The sequence below is a fragment of the Watersipora subatra genome, chromosome 8 (assembly GCF_963576615.1).
Source record: "Watersipora subatra chromosome 8, tzWatSuba1.1, whole genome shotgun sequence".
NCBI lineage: Eukaryota > Metazoa > Bryozoa > Gymnolaemata > Cheilostomatida > Watersiporidae > Watersipora > Watersipora subatra.
In genome coordinates this window covers 24,313,320-24,331,542 of record NC_088715.1, presented here as the reverse complement: position 1 = coordinate 24,331,542, position 18,223 = coordinate 24,313,320, and the positions used below count along the sequence as shown (strand labels likewise).

The 18,223-nt window shown below is 34.3% G+C and overlaps 1 protein-coding gene across 1 annotated transcript in view; it reads right to left on the bottom strand.

Moving 5' to 3' along the window:
* The window catches only part of LOC137401571 (protein starmaker-like), a 38,587-nt gene extending 22,700 nt beyond the window's left edge, over window positions 1-15,887 (bottom strand). Inside the window, exon 1 of the mRNA XM_068088000.1 lies at window positions 15,305-15,887. Within this exon, the coding sequence (XP_067944101.1) occupies window positions 15,305-15,727 (423 nt within the window). The 5' untranslated portion in view covers window positions 15,728-15,887. The remainder of the gene's footprint in view (window positions 1-15,304) is intronic.
* Between the last annotated feature and the right edge of the window lie 2,336 nt (window positions 15,888-18,223).

Genomic DNA, 18,223 nt, shown 5'->3' with positions numbered 1-18,223 from the left:
TTATCTGAAAGTAGCGGTATTTTTCAATTACTTGCGATTGCTTTTTGATGTTTGAGGTTATCTGACTGTCAGGATGTTTTAAGATAAAAATCAACCAAACTTAAAAACGCTTTGAAGAAAAATGCATGCGAAATAACGTCACTGGTCGCTATCATTGCTATAGTTGAAATTGGCTATTGTGTTCAAGTTGTCGCATAGTACGTCTCTATTCTGTTGGTTTTTTTTGCAACTATAAATATCATAATCACACTTTCGCTTCACCTGAATGTTTTACGTTTCATCAAGTTTTGTTGATTTTAATCTTGAACCATCCTCCCCACCAAACCACCTCAAACATCAAAAACAATCACAGTTGGTGGAATGATAGAATGATGGTTTGTGCAAGTTCTTCTTTAACTCAGCTTCTACGGCAATAAAATGATTTCTACACTTTGAAGGAGCTATAGTTTTTTGTATTAAGAAATAATATATTTCAGCAGAAATTTATTTGTTTTACTTGACATTGGGCTTCATGTTTAGTAGAATCAGTGTGTGGCCCTAGATAAAATGCTATTGCTTACATCAGTAATATAACGGAGGAGGAGTTTGGAAGGGGGGGGGGTTTGGAGGGGGGGGGGGTTATAGAAAGCCTATGCAATATAACGCACCAATTGAATAACCCACAGTTATCTAATGCCGCACAATTCTGCATCAGGAAGTGGCTACATGACTACGTAACCAATAGTAGTATAGATTATAGATTATAGCTTATAGATCTCACCAGAGAATGTGAGCTAGAGAAGAGAAAGTTTCCTTAGCAATCAATAATGCTTACTTTTGATGGAAAATATAATATTACTGTTGAACCTTGGTGCTCAGCTTCCTCCTTACTCAAACAATCAAGGCGCTCAGCAAAAAAGTTTAAGTAGAAAATGCATCTGAATATCTGTGGTCGAACAGATTTTTGGTGCTCAAATCAACTGAGTAAAGGTGGAAAACGATGAGATTTGAGGCAAGCAAAGCACACTCCTCGCCCTTCTCAACTAATTGGCAAACGTCTAGTAGACTCAGATAGTTAAAAAAGTAAGATGTAGCAAGTTTGCTTGAGTAATTTTTGTAAGTTTTCTTTTTTGTGTTGATTTAGCCCTTTCAGCCCTTAACCCTTTCAGTGCCAACCATGTACAAATTTAGCTATCGGCCTAGTGCCAACCATTTTACCGAAAATTGCTGATATTGCTTTATGATATGTATACAATATTTTTTCAATTTCAAACCTTATCTAGAAAATTTTTTGTAACATATTTTATTTTGCCAACATTTTAACTAATAGGCCTACTGCTATGCAAAAACTTCAATGTATCTATACTTTGTAGGATAATAAAGCTATGTGAAGCAATTGCTACGAAACTAAGACGATCATCCACAATGTTCCTTACTCTTACAAAACTATTACCTTCACCACTATCAGAGTCACTGCTGCTACTTTAATTATTTGTATAATAAAGAAAATCTAAATCTGAATTGGCTATAATGTCATCAACATAAGTGGGCCTATTTACCTGTTTTTTGACTCGCGCGGTACTTAGCAAAACTTACACAAAAATTGTTCATTTTTAGGTTAGTATAGTTCTCAAACAAAAGTTTAAAATTGCGTCGTTATTTTAGGCTAATTTTATTGAGATATCTTCGGACAACGTTGTCAATATCATGAAAGTCCTAAAGATCGTGGGTTATGTAGTCAATGAATAATAAAATGAACTTACTGCGCAATTACTGAGAAAGTCGCAATTATGCGTCTACGGCATCGAAAGGGTTAATACTAAGTTAAAAAAAGGATAGGCCTACTTGTTTTGTTATTAATTTATGGATGAAAACAGATGAATGATCTTACCATTGTCTTATAAAAAGTAGGTTTCAGGTTTTGCACAAGCCTGTGCTTAACCACCAAATGGGAATGAACAATGGTCAAGTGCCTAGGTATTTACTTTTATGATATTTACTGCTAAGAAGGAGCCGACTCTGTGCGTGACAGAGTGAATTGACCTTGACATAAGTTATTTGCCCCTGAAAACAGATTGCTTTCAGTAAAAGCAATTTGTGCCAGTTTAATGAGTCAGTGAAGATTGCGATCAGATTACAAAGCAGTGATACAATCTTCACGATACTAGTTGACATACTTTCTATTGAAATCTGACACTGCAAAAGAGCCTGGCTGTAGGGTAGAGGCAAAACTTCACTCACAACAAACAGAGATGAATCTTAGCGTATCCATGACACGCATTGAATAACAGAGTTGTCACAGATACACGATACGCGGTACACGAGAATATGCCATTTATAATAGAAGCACATCTGCGTCGCAGATGCTGATTAATGAGAAGATTTAGTAAGTCGGGAATATTTGTGGTCAAGCACTTGAGTACTATATCAAGTAGTAACTTGTTTACTGTGAAGAAACTTGTGCTTTTTAGACTCTGGTTACATTTCAATATCATTAACACTCTATGAGTTCGGTGTGTCTTGAAAGATCATCAGTATGTGAAACGATAATTATACGCACAGTTATTCCACAAAACAGTAAGGTGGTCAAATGGCTGGTGGATGGTAGTGGCTCTGGCTGCTAGACAGAGTATGCGAATTCGAACTCTGTGTGATGCAATATTTTATGCAAACACCCAACCGGAGCAACAGCCAGACGGATGTACATGACTATTATTATTGTAACAGTTAACTTTGCATTTAATGCTATAAAAGATTTAGTATATACATGTAGGTGCTGATAATTTTAATCTTCCTGCTGTTAGAGGATTAACAAAATTACGATTTTATGGCCTAATGCCATATTGATTTGTTAAATGTGCTTTTTGATATCCGAAGGAGACACGGCAAAACCCAGAAAATGCCTTTTTATCGAATGATGTATCTAACAAACATTCATTTAGGTCTACAAATATGCTTAAACTTTTTTACGCATTGCTTTCAATGATATCCTTCCATAAATTAAAGGAATGTCTTGAAAACAATTTCTCCTAAAACCATTTTAGAAGTTACCTAACCAATTTGTTACAATCGTTTAGCTATCGTAATCAATAAACATTAACTATTTGTAAAGACCTCTCTTATTGACTTTTAACAATGCTTATCCATCGTCAACAAACTTACCCAACTTCTTTTTTACATAGTATAGCTAACTAAAACTAGACCACAGTATATCTCTGACAATCCTGAGGAGTATATCATTGAATTTCAAATGCTGCATATGTATAGTATTGAGTAGGCTGTACGTGTTGAGATCTGTAAACAACCCACAAATTGAAAAGTCACCAAATAACTACCAAAATCTATTCCAGATTTATGCAGTAATGTCAAATCATATTTATACCTTATACTGTTAAACTTTCATTTCTGTAGTTTTTTGTAATATAAACAGAAATACCTTAAAAATTTAATCTTTGTCTTATAATCAGGCTCGCCAAAAAAGCAGCTAAAGAAGGTGTATAGAGTCAACATACTTTATGTATGTCCATGTTTATCTATATACCTATTTCTATCTATTCTATATATTTACATATGATCTTTTGTGATTTACAATGCAAGAAAAACTGTTAGTTACATTTTCATATTATAAAGCTCGGGGCACATAAGAGTAAAATTTGCATTGACATTTTTTTCCGTGTTGTAAAAAAAGTGGGTTAACTTATGGCAAATTTCATAGTTAATTACAGTTTTTTTATGTTCCTATCAATAAGGCCTAACCTAAATAAAAGTACGCACCTACTTTCCGGAAAAATAGGAAACCTTTTGTGCTAGACTAGCTCAATTAAACTACATTTTGCATGATAAGCGTGACAAGCTCACCATGTTTACCTTCACTGTGTCTATACTCAGTGTGTCTATACTCAGTGCGTTTATACCCAGTGCGTCTATACTTAGTGTGTCTATAATCAGTGTGTCTATACTCAGTGTGTCTATACTCAGTGTGTCTATACTCAGTGTGTCTATACTCAGTGTGTCTATACTCAGTGTGTCTATACTCAGTGTGTCTATAATCAGTGTGTTTATACTCAGTGTGTTTATACTCAGTGTGTCTATACTCAGTGTGTCTATACTAAATGTGTTTACATTCAGTGTGTTTATACTCAGTGTGTCTATAATCAGTGTGTCTATACTCAGTGTGTCTATACTCAGTGTGTCTATACTCAGTGTGTCTATACTCAATGTGTCTATACTCAGTGTGGCTATACTCAGTGTGTCTATACTCAGTGTGTCTACACTCAGTATGTTTATACTCAAGTGTGTCTATACTTAGTGTGGCTATACTCAATGTGTCTATACTCAGCGTGTCTATACTCAGCGTGTCTATACTCAGTGTGTCTACACTCAGTGTGTCTATACTCAGTGTGTCTATACTCAGTGTGGCTATACTCAGTGTGTCGGCTATATTCACTGTGTCTACACTCAGTGTGGCTACACTCAGTGTGTCTATACTCAGTGTGTCTATATTCAGCATGGCTATGCCCTCGCGAAAATTTTGGGCGATTGTTCCTAGTAGCAAATTTCATAGCCCTTACTGTCTAATATAATAATAATAATAACATTAATAATAATATTGTAAACTTTTCTTTAAGTTGTGTTTTGAAATCAGATACACAATCCACATATATCTAATCTCAAAATTTCTTAGCAAAAACTCTTTTCAAACCAAAACAGCCAATGTTATGATGCTATATTTACTTGAAATCATAATAAAACTGCCAGAGAAATGCGGCGTTTTTATAAAATTTCATTTAATGCTGTCAAAAGTGCAATACAGCAAATAGTCCTACAGCTATTAGCAAACAACTTTACGAAGTTCACCCTTCTTGAACCAAAGCAGCTAAAACAAGGAAGCTATCTTTTTTGAAGTTGTAATAGTATTTTTAGAGCAATAGTACATGCAGGCTCATAGAGCTTCATTTCATGACAAATATACAATAAGCCTTCATTAGAAAAGCCATAAAACATTTTCTCTTACAAAAGAAAAAAAAAATTTCATTGTTGGCAATAATTTCATTTCAAACATAAATGTTTTCTAAAGTATGCCATACAAAAATCACAAAACTAAAAATGAGAAGAAAAGGTCAACAGTTAACCAATCAAATCAAATAAGTAATTTGACAAATAGTACGTATGTAAAATACCTTTCCCTGCTAAAAAATGGATATTAGATGGAAGATTGTTAAAACAGCTGGCATTGATATTTTCAAAATTATTGTTAGTGGTTGTATGCAATGTGTTCATGTGAGGAAAAGTAAAATAGATTGAAAGCCTGTAACTATCATGTAAAGACCTTTAAAACTTAAATTGACACAAATTAAAAATTCGGAGTAGGCAATGAAAGAAGATGCAATGACTTGGAAAAAATAATTTGTTGAAATAGGATATGCTGGAATAAGATGTGGAGTTGAATGACAATGTGTGACAATTTGAATAAAATGACAAATTACTTAAGCAACAATTTAGGCCCCAAATGACCTCAATAAGATAATTATGTGGCCACTCATCCACTTCAATGCCATAAATCCTTTTTGTTTAGTGGCCTAATTAGTAAATTGTTTCTTGAATACCAACCCAAACAGAAGGGCAAATTATTCACCAATTCTAAGGTTTAATTAACTTAGAGATTAAGCAGCCTGGGTGTTTAAAAGTTGATTAACTAAAAAGCTTTCAAGAAACATTTCCACCTCTCAATGACAATGACAATTATTTGTTGAGTGTTTTAGCTACAGGGCCTATGTTACCATGGCAACAGCTTGTACCAGGATCAACCATCCCTAACAAAAGATTTGCTAGTCGAATTTTCTATTGCTCACCCTAATGTTTATGAATATGATGAGACCAAATTTAAACCAAGTAAAAAATTACAAAGGATACTGAGAGTTGTTATGAGTTGCTATGCATGTCTGTGAGTCACTATGAGACACTGTGAACTTCTGTGAGTTACTGCAACTGCTATGAAGAGTATGGATTGCATTGAGTTCGTATGAATTCTTATGAGCTGGTGAAAGCTTTCATGATATTCTCTGAATTGCTATTAATTGCCATGATTTGTTATAAATATCTATGATTTGCTATGAGATGCTATGAATTCCTTTGAGTAGCCATGAATAGCTAAGATTTGCTATGAATTACTATGAGTTGTTATGAACTGCAATGAGTTTTTATGAATCGCTATGAATTGCAATGAACTGCTATGAATTGCTATGATTTGCTACGAATGACTATGCTTTGCTACTGAGCTGTTATGAACTGCTATGAGTTGGTACAGAAAACTAGGATATGCTATAAATTGCTATATGTTATTATGAACTGAAATGAGTTTTTAAGAGTTGTTATGAGCCATTATGAATTGCTATGAATGCCTATGATTTGCGGTAAGCTGTTATAAATGGCAGCGAATTGCTGTAAACAACTATGATTTGCAGTGATTTACTCCGAGTTGAGTTGCGGAATTTAGTTAAAAATTTCTGTTTCAATCACAGTTGTCAACAAATTTGATTAGGAAGATAGGAAAATTGGTTATTACTAGAAAACAGTGCAGAATAGTGTCTGAAGCAGATAAATATTGTTTCAAAGGGAGGGGAGGGAAAACAAAACTAAAACCTAATTTTTTTACTTTTAAAAATAATGACCACAAGTGTAGAGAACTACTTGACTAAAAAATGAACTAAAATTTAATCCATTATTAATGTAAATTGTACAACGTGCAAAAGATGCAACATCGAATATGATGTTTTCTAGAAAATCATTGCAAACTTCATTGTAAAGATGTTAACTCAAAGTAAGATTTATTACACCGTAAGTATTTGTTACACTCTCCAAGACTAGCACAAACAAGAATATCTAAAAATACTAAACACAAATTAGACAGGTTATAGTTGTGAAACGATCAATCGATATGAAGAATATTCTGCACGGCTTTGATGCTATTCAGAGTCATTTAAAGCTGTGAAACATTAGAAACAAAAGTTATGTCAGCTTATTCTTCTTATCTTTTTTATCTTTGAGTACTCAGCAACTGACTAAGTCATGAGAATTGTTTGATATGAATGGCTCAGCATGTAAGTTCTACTAACTAAATAAGAAAAGAGCATTTCAAACACCGACTGCCACATGTGAGAGCATTTTTTTTAAGATCGAATGTGATGTCTGCTTAGCTTTCTGTAAGCAGAGGCCGGGTGTGTTTCTAAGAGCATTGTTACACATACATTAGCTCTGTAATTTTGGCTGAACATGTCTGAATCTAGTGTTAAAGAAACCTCAACAACTGGAGACATGCCCAGTTGCTACTAAATCCCACCTCCCATCTACTAAATGAACATAAAATTTTAGGGTGGTTTTGGATTTCTAATACCTTGAATGTAACCATACTGATTACTTCTTTATGGGTTCAACTCAGTTCTACACTTATGTTGACTGGGACACCTAAAGCCTGGTTCCCATATACGTCCCAAAGCACCGGTGACGGCACCACATGCTTTTAGCGGTGAAATGGGAACCTATGGTAGTTGCCGGCTGCAGCTATAGTTTAGCGCTGTTTAAATTTCGCAAAAAGGTCGCAGGCAAAACCTTCCTGAAATGCACTGTACAGGTGAAGGTCACCATTATAGAAAGGGAATGTTGACTGAACATTTTATTTGATTACGCGATTATGTTTAGCGATGCAGCTTTATATGTGAACGGATGCCACCAAGCTTAGCGTCGCAAGCGTTTTGCTGTGCAAGTTACCGCCAGAGTCTTGCAATCAATATGGAAACCAGGCTTTAAGAGAGGCAGGAACCTAATTGTTAAGACCTCGTTATGATGAGTTCATGCATTGGTAAAATGTGACCTAAAATTGGAGTCAACATTAATATTAAATGTTTTAGCCTAGAATAACTACTTGATGTATGACAAGTACATTTGATATATATTTTCACAAGTCATCCTATCAATAGACCAACTAACTTGTAAATTGCTTGATGTTTAAGATCTACTTGCACAAGTTTTAACAGATTTTAAAAGACCTTATGGTTCAGAAGTTATGACAACCTATATACGCTATTGCTAACTATTAGGTTTTACCATAAATTTAATTATTTCACTGCAACAAATAATCCGGCAGCGCAGTAGTTCAAGGGTGGAAGTAAGCTAACAACTATTTAAACTATAAAACTGCCTATGTGCAGTTTCTATGTCTATGATGAATATGCACTATTTTGAATACCTGTGTGTGCAAGATAAAAGAAAATTTCCTAGCATAGTACTATAGATGACTCATAACATCATTGATGGCTCACTCTCCTCGTAATACACAGATTTGGTAACTAAATGACTCGTAAATTCTGCCTACTAAAGGCTATTAAAACTGTTAGCTACACCCAGGCGCAGACTTTAATTAAGCCTAGAGAATATGATAGTAGCATAATGTAGTTTCACTGCTATAAATATACATGTATATAAATATTTCAAAGTTTTTAGTCTATAACTCACTGTTTGCCTTATAACAAACATTTTCTGTGTAAGTTATAAATATGTTATTGGATTCATTCACGGCTCTTCTATTGAACCTTTGATTACATATACCTAGAAAGGGCATTGAAGTCTGGTTCACACCAGATCACAGTATGTCGGTGTATGGCATTGTTAATAACGCAATACTTTGGTGATCTTCTGTGATAACAATGTTCACATCATCACAAACCCATCCACATTTACATCCGTGAATAGTCTGTTACGTAGTGTTATCACTACACAATACAACCGTTAAAATAATGAAATACTAGTTCCGCAACTGTCATAGAGGGAAACATAGATTGAGCAATCAGAGACAGCCAATCAACTTTGCCGAAGTTGTGCACATAGCACAGAGTGTCGTGGATGCTCGGCGAAATATTGTGAAGTTTGACAGCAGCAATGTTTCCTGACATACCCGCATCATTTCGGCAATGCCATTGGTTTACGAAGCACATCGTTGAAAAATAATTGCTAAAAGTACGACCCAAACATACGACAGTATAGTGTGAATCAGCCTTTAGAAAATAACTTGAAATTTCAAATCTCATGTAGGTCTAAAGGAATGTTTACCTATTATGGAATGTTTTTATTATTATTATTTTTATGGAACTTTTTTAACAATTTATCTTATCCTTTAGCTTTAAAGCCTGGTTCCTATATTGAATGCGAGACCCCAGCGGTAATCTCGCGCAGTAAAACACCTGCAGCGCTAGGCTCCAGGGGCTAATGTTCACACAACGCTGCATCGCTTGTGATCACATAAAAATAGTGGCTAACCATGCCTTCTCGAAAGTGCTGACCTTCACCTGTACGGTGCATTTTGAAGAGGTTTTGCCTGCGGCTCTTTGCGAAAGTTGAACAGAGCTAAACTCTTGCGTTTACTGCCGGCAACTACCAGCGGTACTCTGCGATACTCAGCGCGTAGGTTCACATTTCACTACAGCTGATAGCCCTGTGGTGCTGTCGCCGGTGCTTGGGGCCTATATGGGAACCAGGATTTAAGTACATCTAGATAATTCAAAAGTGATATTTATTACATAGTAGCAGGTAGTAGGAGAAGATCTCCCAACTGCTAGTAGAACTATGCGAATAGTGGCTGTTCAATGAACCATTAAATCCCATGCCACGACAAGAGAGGAAAGATTCTAGGAAAAATTTAATGGAACTTAGAAAAATGAGGAGGTTATAAATATGTTATATTTTTCTTTTATAGTTTCTTTTATCTTTTTTTAGTGCTAGCTATACCTGTCAACCCTTTGTGACTAACAAAAACATTGGCTTGGCTAGTGGTAACAGAAGTCAAAGGACACAAGTGTTTAATAATACTTCTGAATAAGGTGGAATCAAGGAACTGCACCCTTAGCTAGCAATTAAAATTGCTTGAGGTACCATTAGCCAGCAAAGCTCGCTTTATAGTGCAAATTTTTATTGTCACCATGAATTCCCCATCCTCTTGCATATTTGTGAAAAAGTTTTTATGAGGCTTCGCAACATTCTTGAAGTTCTGTGATTTATTGTAATCAACCATTGTCCACTGTATAACTAGAACATACATCAGTGATGTAACTGATGAATTATAAAGTGCAACTTATTTTGCAAGAGAAATACAAAATTGATTATGCAAACCATTATTATGTTTCCTTTAAAATGCGTTTTTTTTCCTTCAATCCGTAAGGGCTTGTTCCCATATACGCCGCCGTTCCCATATCGATATGGGAACTAGGCTTAATGGCTGGTTGAATGTCAAAGGAATTACATTCACAGAGCCAACCGAGTGTTGATAAATACTTTAGTTAAATAATCTGTAGTTAAATTTATAGAGAGTTCTTGTACAATTGACTTATTCAGATTCAATCTCGGTTTGTTAGCCAACAATCGGATGGATTCTACCAAAACACTTAAGCTTAACTTAACCTTTTCACTGTTTTCGTGGGACGACTGCCGTAGACGCATTATTGCGACTTTCTCAGAAATTGCGTAGTTACCTCATTTTATTATTCGTTGACAGCATAACCCACGGTCTTCAAGACTTTTATGAAATTGAGAGTGTTGTCCTAAGGTTTGTCTATAAAATTAGCCTAAACTAACGAAGCAATTTTAAACTTTTGTTAGAGAATTTCTAATTTAATAACGAACATTTTTTTGTGTGAGTTCATTAATTACCGCGCGCGAGTCAGAAAACAGGTAATTAGTAATGTTGATGACATTATAGCCATTTCAGATTCAGATTTTCGTTATTATACAGATAATTAAAGCAGCAGCACTGTCTCTGAGAGTGGTAAAAGTAATAATTTTGTAAGAGTAAGAAACATGGAAGATCGTTTTAGCTTCGCATCGATCATAGCATCACACAGCTTTATCATTGCACAAAGTATAAATCCATTGAATTTTTGCATAGCAATGATGGCTAAAATGTTATCAAATCAAAATATGTAACAAAATTGTTCTAAATAGAGATTGAAATTGGAAAAAAATACTGTTTACATATCATGAAGCAATATCGGCAATTTTTGGTAAAATGGCTGGCACTTGGCAGATACCCAAATTTGTACATGGTTGGCAGTGAAAGGGTTAACTTAACCTTAACCTATAGTCTGATAGATTTTAAAAACCTTTTAATTTCAGTTAATCGAAAATCCTTTAAAATTCAGCCAAACTGCAGTTTAAACCACTAGTAACAGTAGAAACAGCAATCAGAACAGTTTAAAAGTGAAGTTTTTATTTTTTCCAAGACAAAAGCTATCATTTGCTGACAGCCAATGATCAATGTATTTGGGCACTTAATATCAACCAGCAGAGTAGATTGGTCAATGTGTATCTTTTGCGAAACCTAAAGATGGATTCATTTTGTGGCTTTCTACTTTCAAATTGACAGCCACAAAATGATAACCATTTGTAGCTGACAACTGTCAGTAACAAATTACAATGACAAAAGTGGCTGTCTCTGTCAATTGTGATCTTGTCATGTTGCTGAGCTAATTGACAAGTTCACTGCTAATTTGTGAAACAAATTGACAGCCACAAAAATTGATTGAAAACTAATAACCGATTCTATATAAAACTGGTGTGACTTGATTCACTGAAACATTTAATACCTATGGTTCATGTTGACCTGTTGACCTGACATGTTTTAATGTTATTTTAATCCTGCATGCATGTTCATCCTTGAAAACATTTGGCAAGGTGTTGGAAAATGTATAAAAAACAGGCTAAAATATTCAGTTTTTTTTTCAATTTTCAGTAGAGCTGACTAAGGAGATATGTGTGTAAAGGTCAAGGTCAGATCATTTTAAAAAACAAATGAAGTTAGATCACAAAATTGTTTTTTAATTTTATTTAATAGAGAAATCTTTCAGCTTTTTACAACTGTTTTCGGAACTGAAATCGAAGCCATTTAGCCTGAGATACATCTTTTAATCAAAGGTGGTGTTGGTCAATATGGTAAACACAACAAACTAAGATACTTGTTCTCAAAAATAATAGATTGGATTTTAAACAGTGTTATTTGTTGATAGCTAGGAAGGTCATAGCGACTGCACGCTACAAACATTACATTTTTACGTTGGGGAATGACTTGGCTTCACAAAAGTCTAAGCTACATTGACAGTTTTCATTTCAGGAGCCTATTGCGCACTATATGAAATGCCTAATTTGTGTTTAAAATGATACGAACGTCACATATATTTGCTAGCCAATTTTGCAAACACACCTGCAAATATCAAGCATTCCTTTAGCGGCTTCCTCAAATATTTTAAAAAGTTATTCCAACAAAATGACCAGCTGGCAGAGTTTCAAAGCATAGTAAACACTTTGTTTTTTTCATTATTATTAATTTCTAGACCCTGGCAGTTTAGGGCACTGGGAGAGATCATCACGTGTAATAAACATGCGCACAATCATTCTTCTACTCAGCAAGATGGTCGAGTGCTGCAGAACTTTAGTGCATTTGAATGGTAATCTGCAAAACCAAGTTCAATTTCGATGTTGTGAAATATTCTGGACAGACAGACTTTGAACAGATGGACAGTAAAAATTGATTTTTACAGTAAAGATTAACTTTTTGTAGTAAAGGGTTGATTGGTTGTCAACTGCAGCAAAAAGGGTACCTTTTGCTGCCATTGACTGCTAACAGTAAGTCAAACCCGCAACTGCAAAAAGGGCAAGAAAAACTGTTTTACATAGTAATCGCAACCTGAGGGTGCACTATATACATAACAGTGGCTGATTTATAAAGGCTGGTACACGCATAATTTGTAACATAGCGCAAAATACATAGAGTTTGTATTCTTGGCCATTCATATGCATGCGGTAGTTGCAAAGCATAGAAGCTGATTTCCTTATCGCACGCAAGTCTACCAGCACTAAGCTTTTGCTCAATTTAGCAGCATTCAAGTAAAATGTCAATTGTCAATGAGTCTTTTGTCAATGAGAGCTTCTTGTTTGAAAAAAGGTCTCTATAAAGTGTTCATGTTTGCATTTGCTCATGAATTAACAACCTTCAACAAGCGAGAGTCCTTAAAAATGTTGATATGCAGCCTATGTTACTAGCCAAGCATCCCGATTGCTGTAAGATGGCTACGAGGAAGAGACTGCTATACGCGCTGCCAGAGAATATGTGTGAACAACCATTGGATAATATACTTATGCAGTGACAAGGAAAACAGTTTGGCTGACTCATATCTGATAAGCAAACAAGAATAACAACAAGCCACTGAACGAGCTTCTGATAAAATCAGATGTTTGAAGTACTTTTATCTTCAAATAGTTAGTCAGCTGAAGTACGTACTGTAAACATAATGTATATGTTAGTAGCTGCATATAAAGAAATATCTTAATGCTTTTATGAATAGCGAATAGTGTATCTTTTTATCGCATTGTAATGTGGTAGCCAAACAAAAAGAATTAACTGTCTGTACGATTTAATTGCTTATAGTACTTCTTTTTTGACCTATAACTGACCTATAACTGAAGGCTATTGCAGGGAGAATACAGAGTTAGAATGCTAGAATCACCCTTGTAACAACTGCTCTCCAAATCTCAACTTGAGCAGAAAACTTGAACACACTTTTTGCGATGCTTGCGCATACCATATTACATTAATGTGCTTCTAATTTAACTTTTTGAAACCTGGTGGTTCTTGTAAATGTTTGTCAGTACCCCAGGACAATTTGTCCAATGATTTGCATTTTATTATTATTTTTGAACAGCTCAATTTCTACTATAAGTATGACTTTTTTTAGCGTGTTTATGATTTCATTTAGGATTCATAGACAACCAATGAGTTGATTACAGCAAAGCACCTCTCCAACATATGAATTCAGCCAAATTCACTACCAATGTCAGCTGCAGCAACAACCCCAAATATGTTTTTGCAAACTCCCTTATTAATTTTTCCTTTATTCTCCAGTTTTTTACGCTAAAAAGCAAATATAAACTGACAAGTAATATTATCAAATATAAATTTATATCAAAGTAAAACACTGAACTATTTAACTCAGATTTATCAAAGATAGGTTTTTGCTTTTCAAAGCATTCCCGAAAAAAGGAATAAATGGGAAACTGCCATTCTTTTATTGATAAGCTAGACGGCACCGTCATTGGTAACTCTATGAAACGTATGAGCTGGTGGTGTGAAAAAAACAAACCACTTGAAAACAATTGCTCATAAAGCTAATGACATAGATCAACTCTATTAAAACAAATTAATCTTCAAATCTAAACTATGGTTCTGGACAACGTATTCTCTTCAACTAAGGTTTATACATCAAAATGTATGCTCACTATCCATTAATCATGCTTAGTTCCCAATGCATTCATTCTGATGTAAAGGAAGCCTGTGTTACAAGAAGGAAATGCTAATGTCTCTTTTAAATAGATCTGATTGTATAAAAATTCAGGCCAAATTCTGAGAACAACGTTGTAGAGCCTTGTGCTTCCCTTTTGCTCTAGTACTGTGTTTGAAAGTTATTGCCACCATCTAATTGCAACTAAGGTAATACTTACTTCCATTAATACAGTTAATCCTTGTTTAAATGGCTGTATGACAGTTAAGTAGTTACACTTTTGCTCTCAAAATGGCATGCGTAATTTTTACGGTGTTAGCTTAAAACTACCAAATTCAACTTGAGCGAGAAAACTTATTAACCATGAACGTTATTAATAAAAGCACCGTAAGATGTTCTCTGTAAACTTGCCAGTTTACAGAGAACAATAAAACAAGAGAAGACTGAATAGATAGACAACCAAAGGAACAAAATAAATTTTAAACTTGAAGCTTACAATTCAGTCGTGTTTTTTATAACTTACTAGCATTTAACGTACGTTATGGGAGACATAATAGACCAACTGATAAAAAGGATGCCACACTAATAGTCTGCCCAAACACTATGCATCTAGATTTGTAGAATTTGTAGTTAAAGTTTTTTGGACTTGATAATCTTTCTATTCAGCATACAGCTAATATATAGCAAATTAACTGTTGTGTCTATGGCTACAGTCGAAACATGAGTTTGTTAGTTGCAAACAAAATGTCTACTAGTACTTGTGCTTTAAAGCTTTGGAAAAAATAACTTTGCAAAGAAGGCTGATGTTTCTTGATGGTTAGAAAAAAGTGACCCACATTGACTCCATTTTAGCTTCTGACCATCACAAAAGTAATATGAAAGTGAAACCCCAATGCTTAAAGAATGTTGGAGAATTGACAATTTGCCTATTTTAATGCTAGTTTACCAAATACAAGAAATCAAAGTTTGTTAGAATTCTAGATTAATCTCCCGAATAGATTTCTCACCTTTTCGGTTAGTAAATCGACTAATCCTGCAGCTTTTTTCTCACTGGACAATAAAATAGCATGACATCGGAGTTCAACTTTCAACTTCTTGCCGACATGACGGTAAATCCAAACAAACAGCTTAGGATTGTCTTTGGCAACTCGGAAATAGCTAATTCTATGACACCAGTAGTGAGTAAGTCCTTGATTGGTAGTGTAAACCTTCAGCCCGCTGTTGTCAACCGTAAGTTTCATTAGAATGGTTTGCTTTCCGTTCGTCTTAACGTAATTGTTCCAAAGCAAACTCAGCGGTCGATCAACGCATTTCTCACCTTTGGCTACATTTGTGCTAACATTACCTAAATATTGACCTTTCAAGTTCGTAGTCGGTTCCGTCAACTTTAAACTTTTCTTTCGAAAGCTAAATAGAGTGGCGAAACTCATACCTCCACTTTTGTGTGTTGTGACTAGATGTCGCGTGAAGTCCAACGCTATACTGGCTACTTACGAACTAGCAAAGGCTCTCTACTCACATGGTCGATCGGTGAAGCCAATCCTTTGAAGCGAGCAACTCACATGTGCGTCAACTATTATGATGCAAAGTAATTCCAACCCACATCTTTGCGTGCATCTCGCTGGTGACTGTGAGCTGCGATCAAGCGTTACGATAGCTACTATTGGGTGAGCTTGCAAATGAATGAGCAATGATTGGCAAGGTTGACTCGCAGCGGCAGGCATGAGCTAATCGACACGTGATGCCATGGTAGTTGATTCATAATCTTTACCTTACTGAATAAATACAATGGGCTTTTGTTTAGCTTTGTTTATGATAGCTGAGCCCCTCTGCTAAAGTTAATAGGAAATATGATCGAAAAACCTCTACTAGTGAAAAGGTATTTTGCATGTGTAATAGAAGAAATAACTCATAAATATGTTTACCTAATAACCGTGGGGGCTGCCAATTAATTTATTTGGTCCATGAGTTAAGAGATTTCTAGTACTAATTGTAGTACTATTTAGGTGTGACAAGTGAATCTAAATATAACAACTGCCTGAATCACCTAGTGCTTGGAAAAAAGCTGTGTCATCCTCAACGTCGCAATCTTTAAGAAATTAAGCAAACAAAAGAGTTAGGTTTAACCCTTTGAAGCATGAGCCAGATATTATTTGGGAAATTGTTTACTGATCTGATCCTACAACCGAGTAAACTAGGTTGCATAGTTCCACTTTATTTTTCTACACTTTAGTTTAACATAGGGTTACGAAACTTTGTACACATTGTACCTGATATGTTCTTAATCTACTTCCAAAGTTTTAAATTGATTGGACGATGAACAATTAAGAAATCGGCAAAAAACCAATGTCTTTTGCCGATGTATCAAAAATTTCTCTCTGACTGAAAAATGAAAAAGGGCCGCTGTCTGTACATTAGTTTCTAGTGACATGCTGACTTCCATTTTTAGCCAGGAAGGATCTAAACTAACAAAAGCTAGACAGTTTCTCATCAGCAACCAGAGCTTTTACACTAAGCTATTTGTTTTTCCATTTATAAAGATTATATACACATTCTTTCAGACTCGGTGTAGTGTAATCTCATTGCAACTATTATGTTTTTTTAGTTATCTCTAAAACAACTCATTTTGGAAAGTGTGTAAAAAAACTATTTAATTGTTGTTCTTTATTTAGTTCTGTTAGCTAGGAGCTTCTATACAATAATTAGTTAAAAAATAACTTTGCTATTTTAAGTGTTTTCGTAGTTGACCTAAATATTTTAATGCAGTCTAAATTTAGGGGACCTGCTTGTTTATACAAGATCAGGTTTAAAAGTTTTGTTATGTTTAATAGTTTAATACCAAAGTTTAATATCAAAGTTCAATCCAAAGTTTAATTCTTAAACTTTGGATTCATTGGAAAAATATTTTCTTAGAGTCTATGCAACACTTAGAAAACTGAGTAAATGTGATGAAACTTTGATTTTTGCTAAAGTTTAAAGTGGTTTAACACACTTGATCACCTATAAACAACGTATTTTGAGAGTTGTCCAACCTTAGCACACTCTATTATTGTTCTTTTGTTTAATTAGTATTTGGCTTATAATATTTTATTTTGAAATATTTTGCATCTGAACAATATTTTTTTGATTTAGTTGTAACAAAGAGTTAACAATTTAATTTGCGATTGTCATTGTTTTTAGTAAAATCATTTTAATTACAAAAACAAATTTCGATCAAATTCAACTATAGGTAAAAAGTGTTCAGCAAGAACATTAATTGGTAGCCACATCAAATTAAAACTTTTTTGGTTGGAATGCTTTTAAAACGTACATGAGACTATTTTGGTTGTAAAGCTCAAATGACAAATTAAAATTATTTCCCAAATGTTTCCCAAACAGGTGCTTTGTCATTTTATTTCATTTGATGATCAGTCTATAGTTTTACTGATTAAAAGATATTTTTACCATAATAATGATATCTTTTGGTTTTAGAAGACTATAATGAAAAATTGATATGATGCTAGCAAAGTATTCTTATGTTTAAAAAAATGAAATAATCATAACAAATTTATTGTAGATTAAGCTGAGAAGATAGAGGGCACAACTCTAACTTTTGGAAAAGTTTGTCGATCACACAACACTATTTGCAACTTAGATGCTAACTGACAATGATTAACCTATGATCTATGTTTTAATGCTGCCATAAAATGCTTTTCACTTTTCGCCACTTGAAAATAATCCTACAATTATAATAAAATAATTCTACAAATAGCAACTATGAGTTTAAGGATTTAATTTTCAGCATAAAAAGTTTAAAAGGAAAAAATACTTTTTCGAATATACTCAATTATAGAATAGTTGTTTTTACAGATACCCACATAACATAATGAGTAGTACTTCCTCAAACATAAAAATAGTATTTAAAACTTGTTATGGCTTATTTTCTT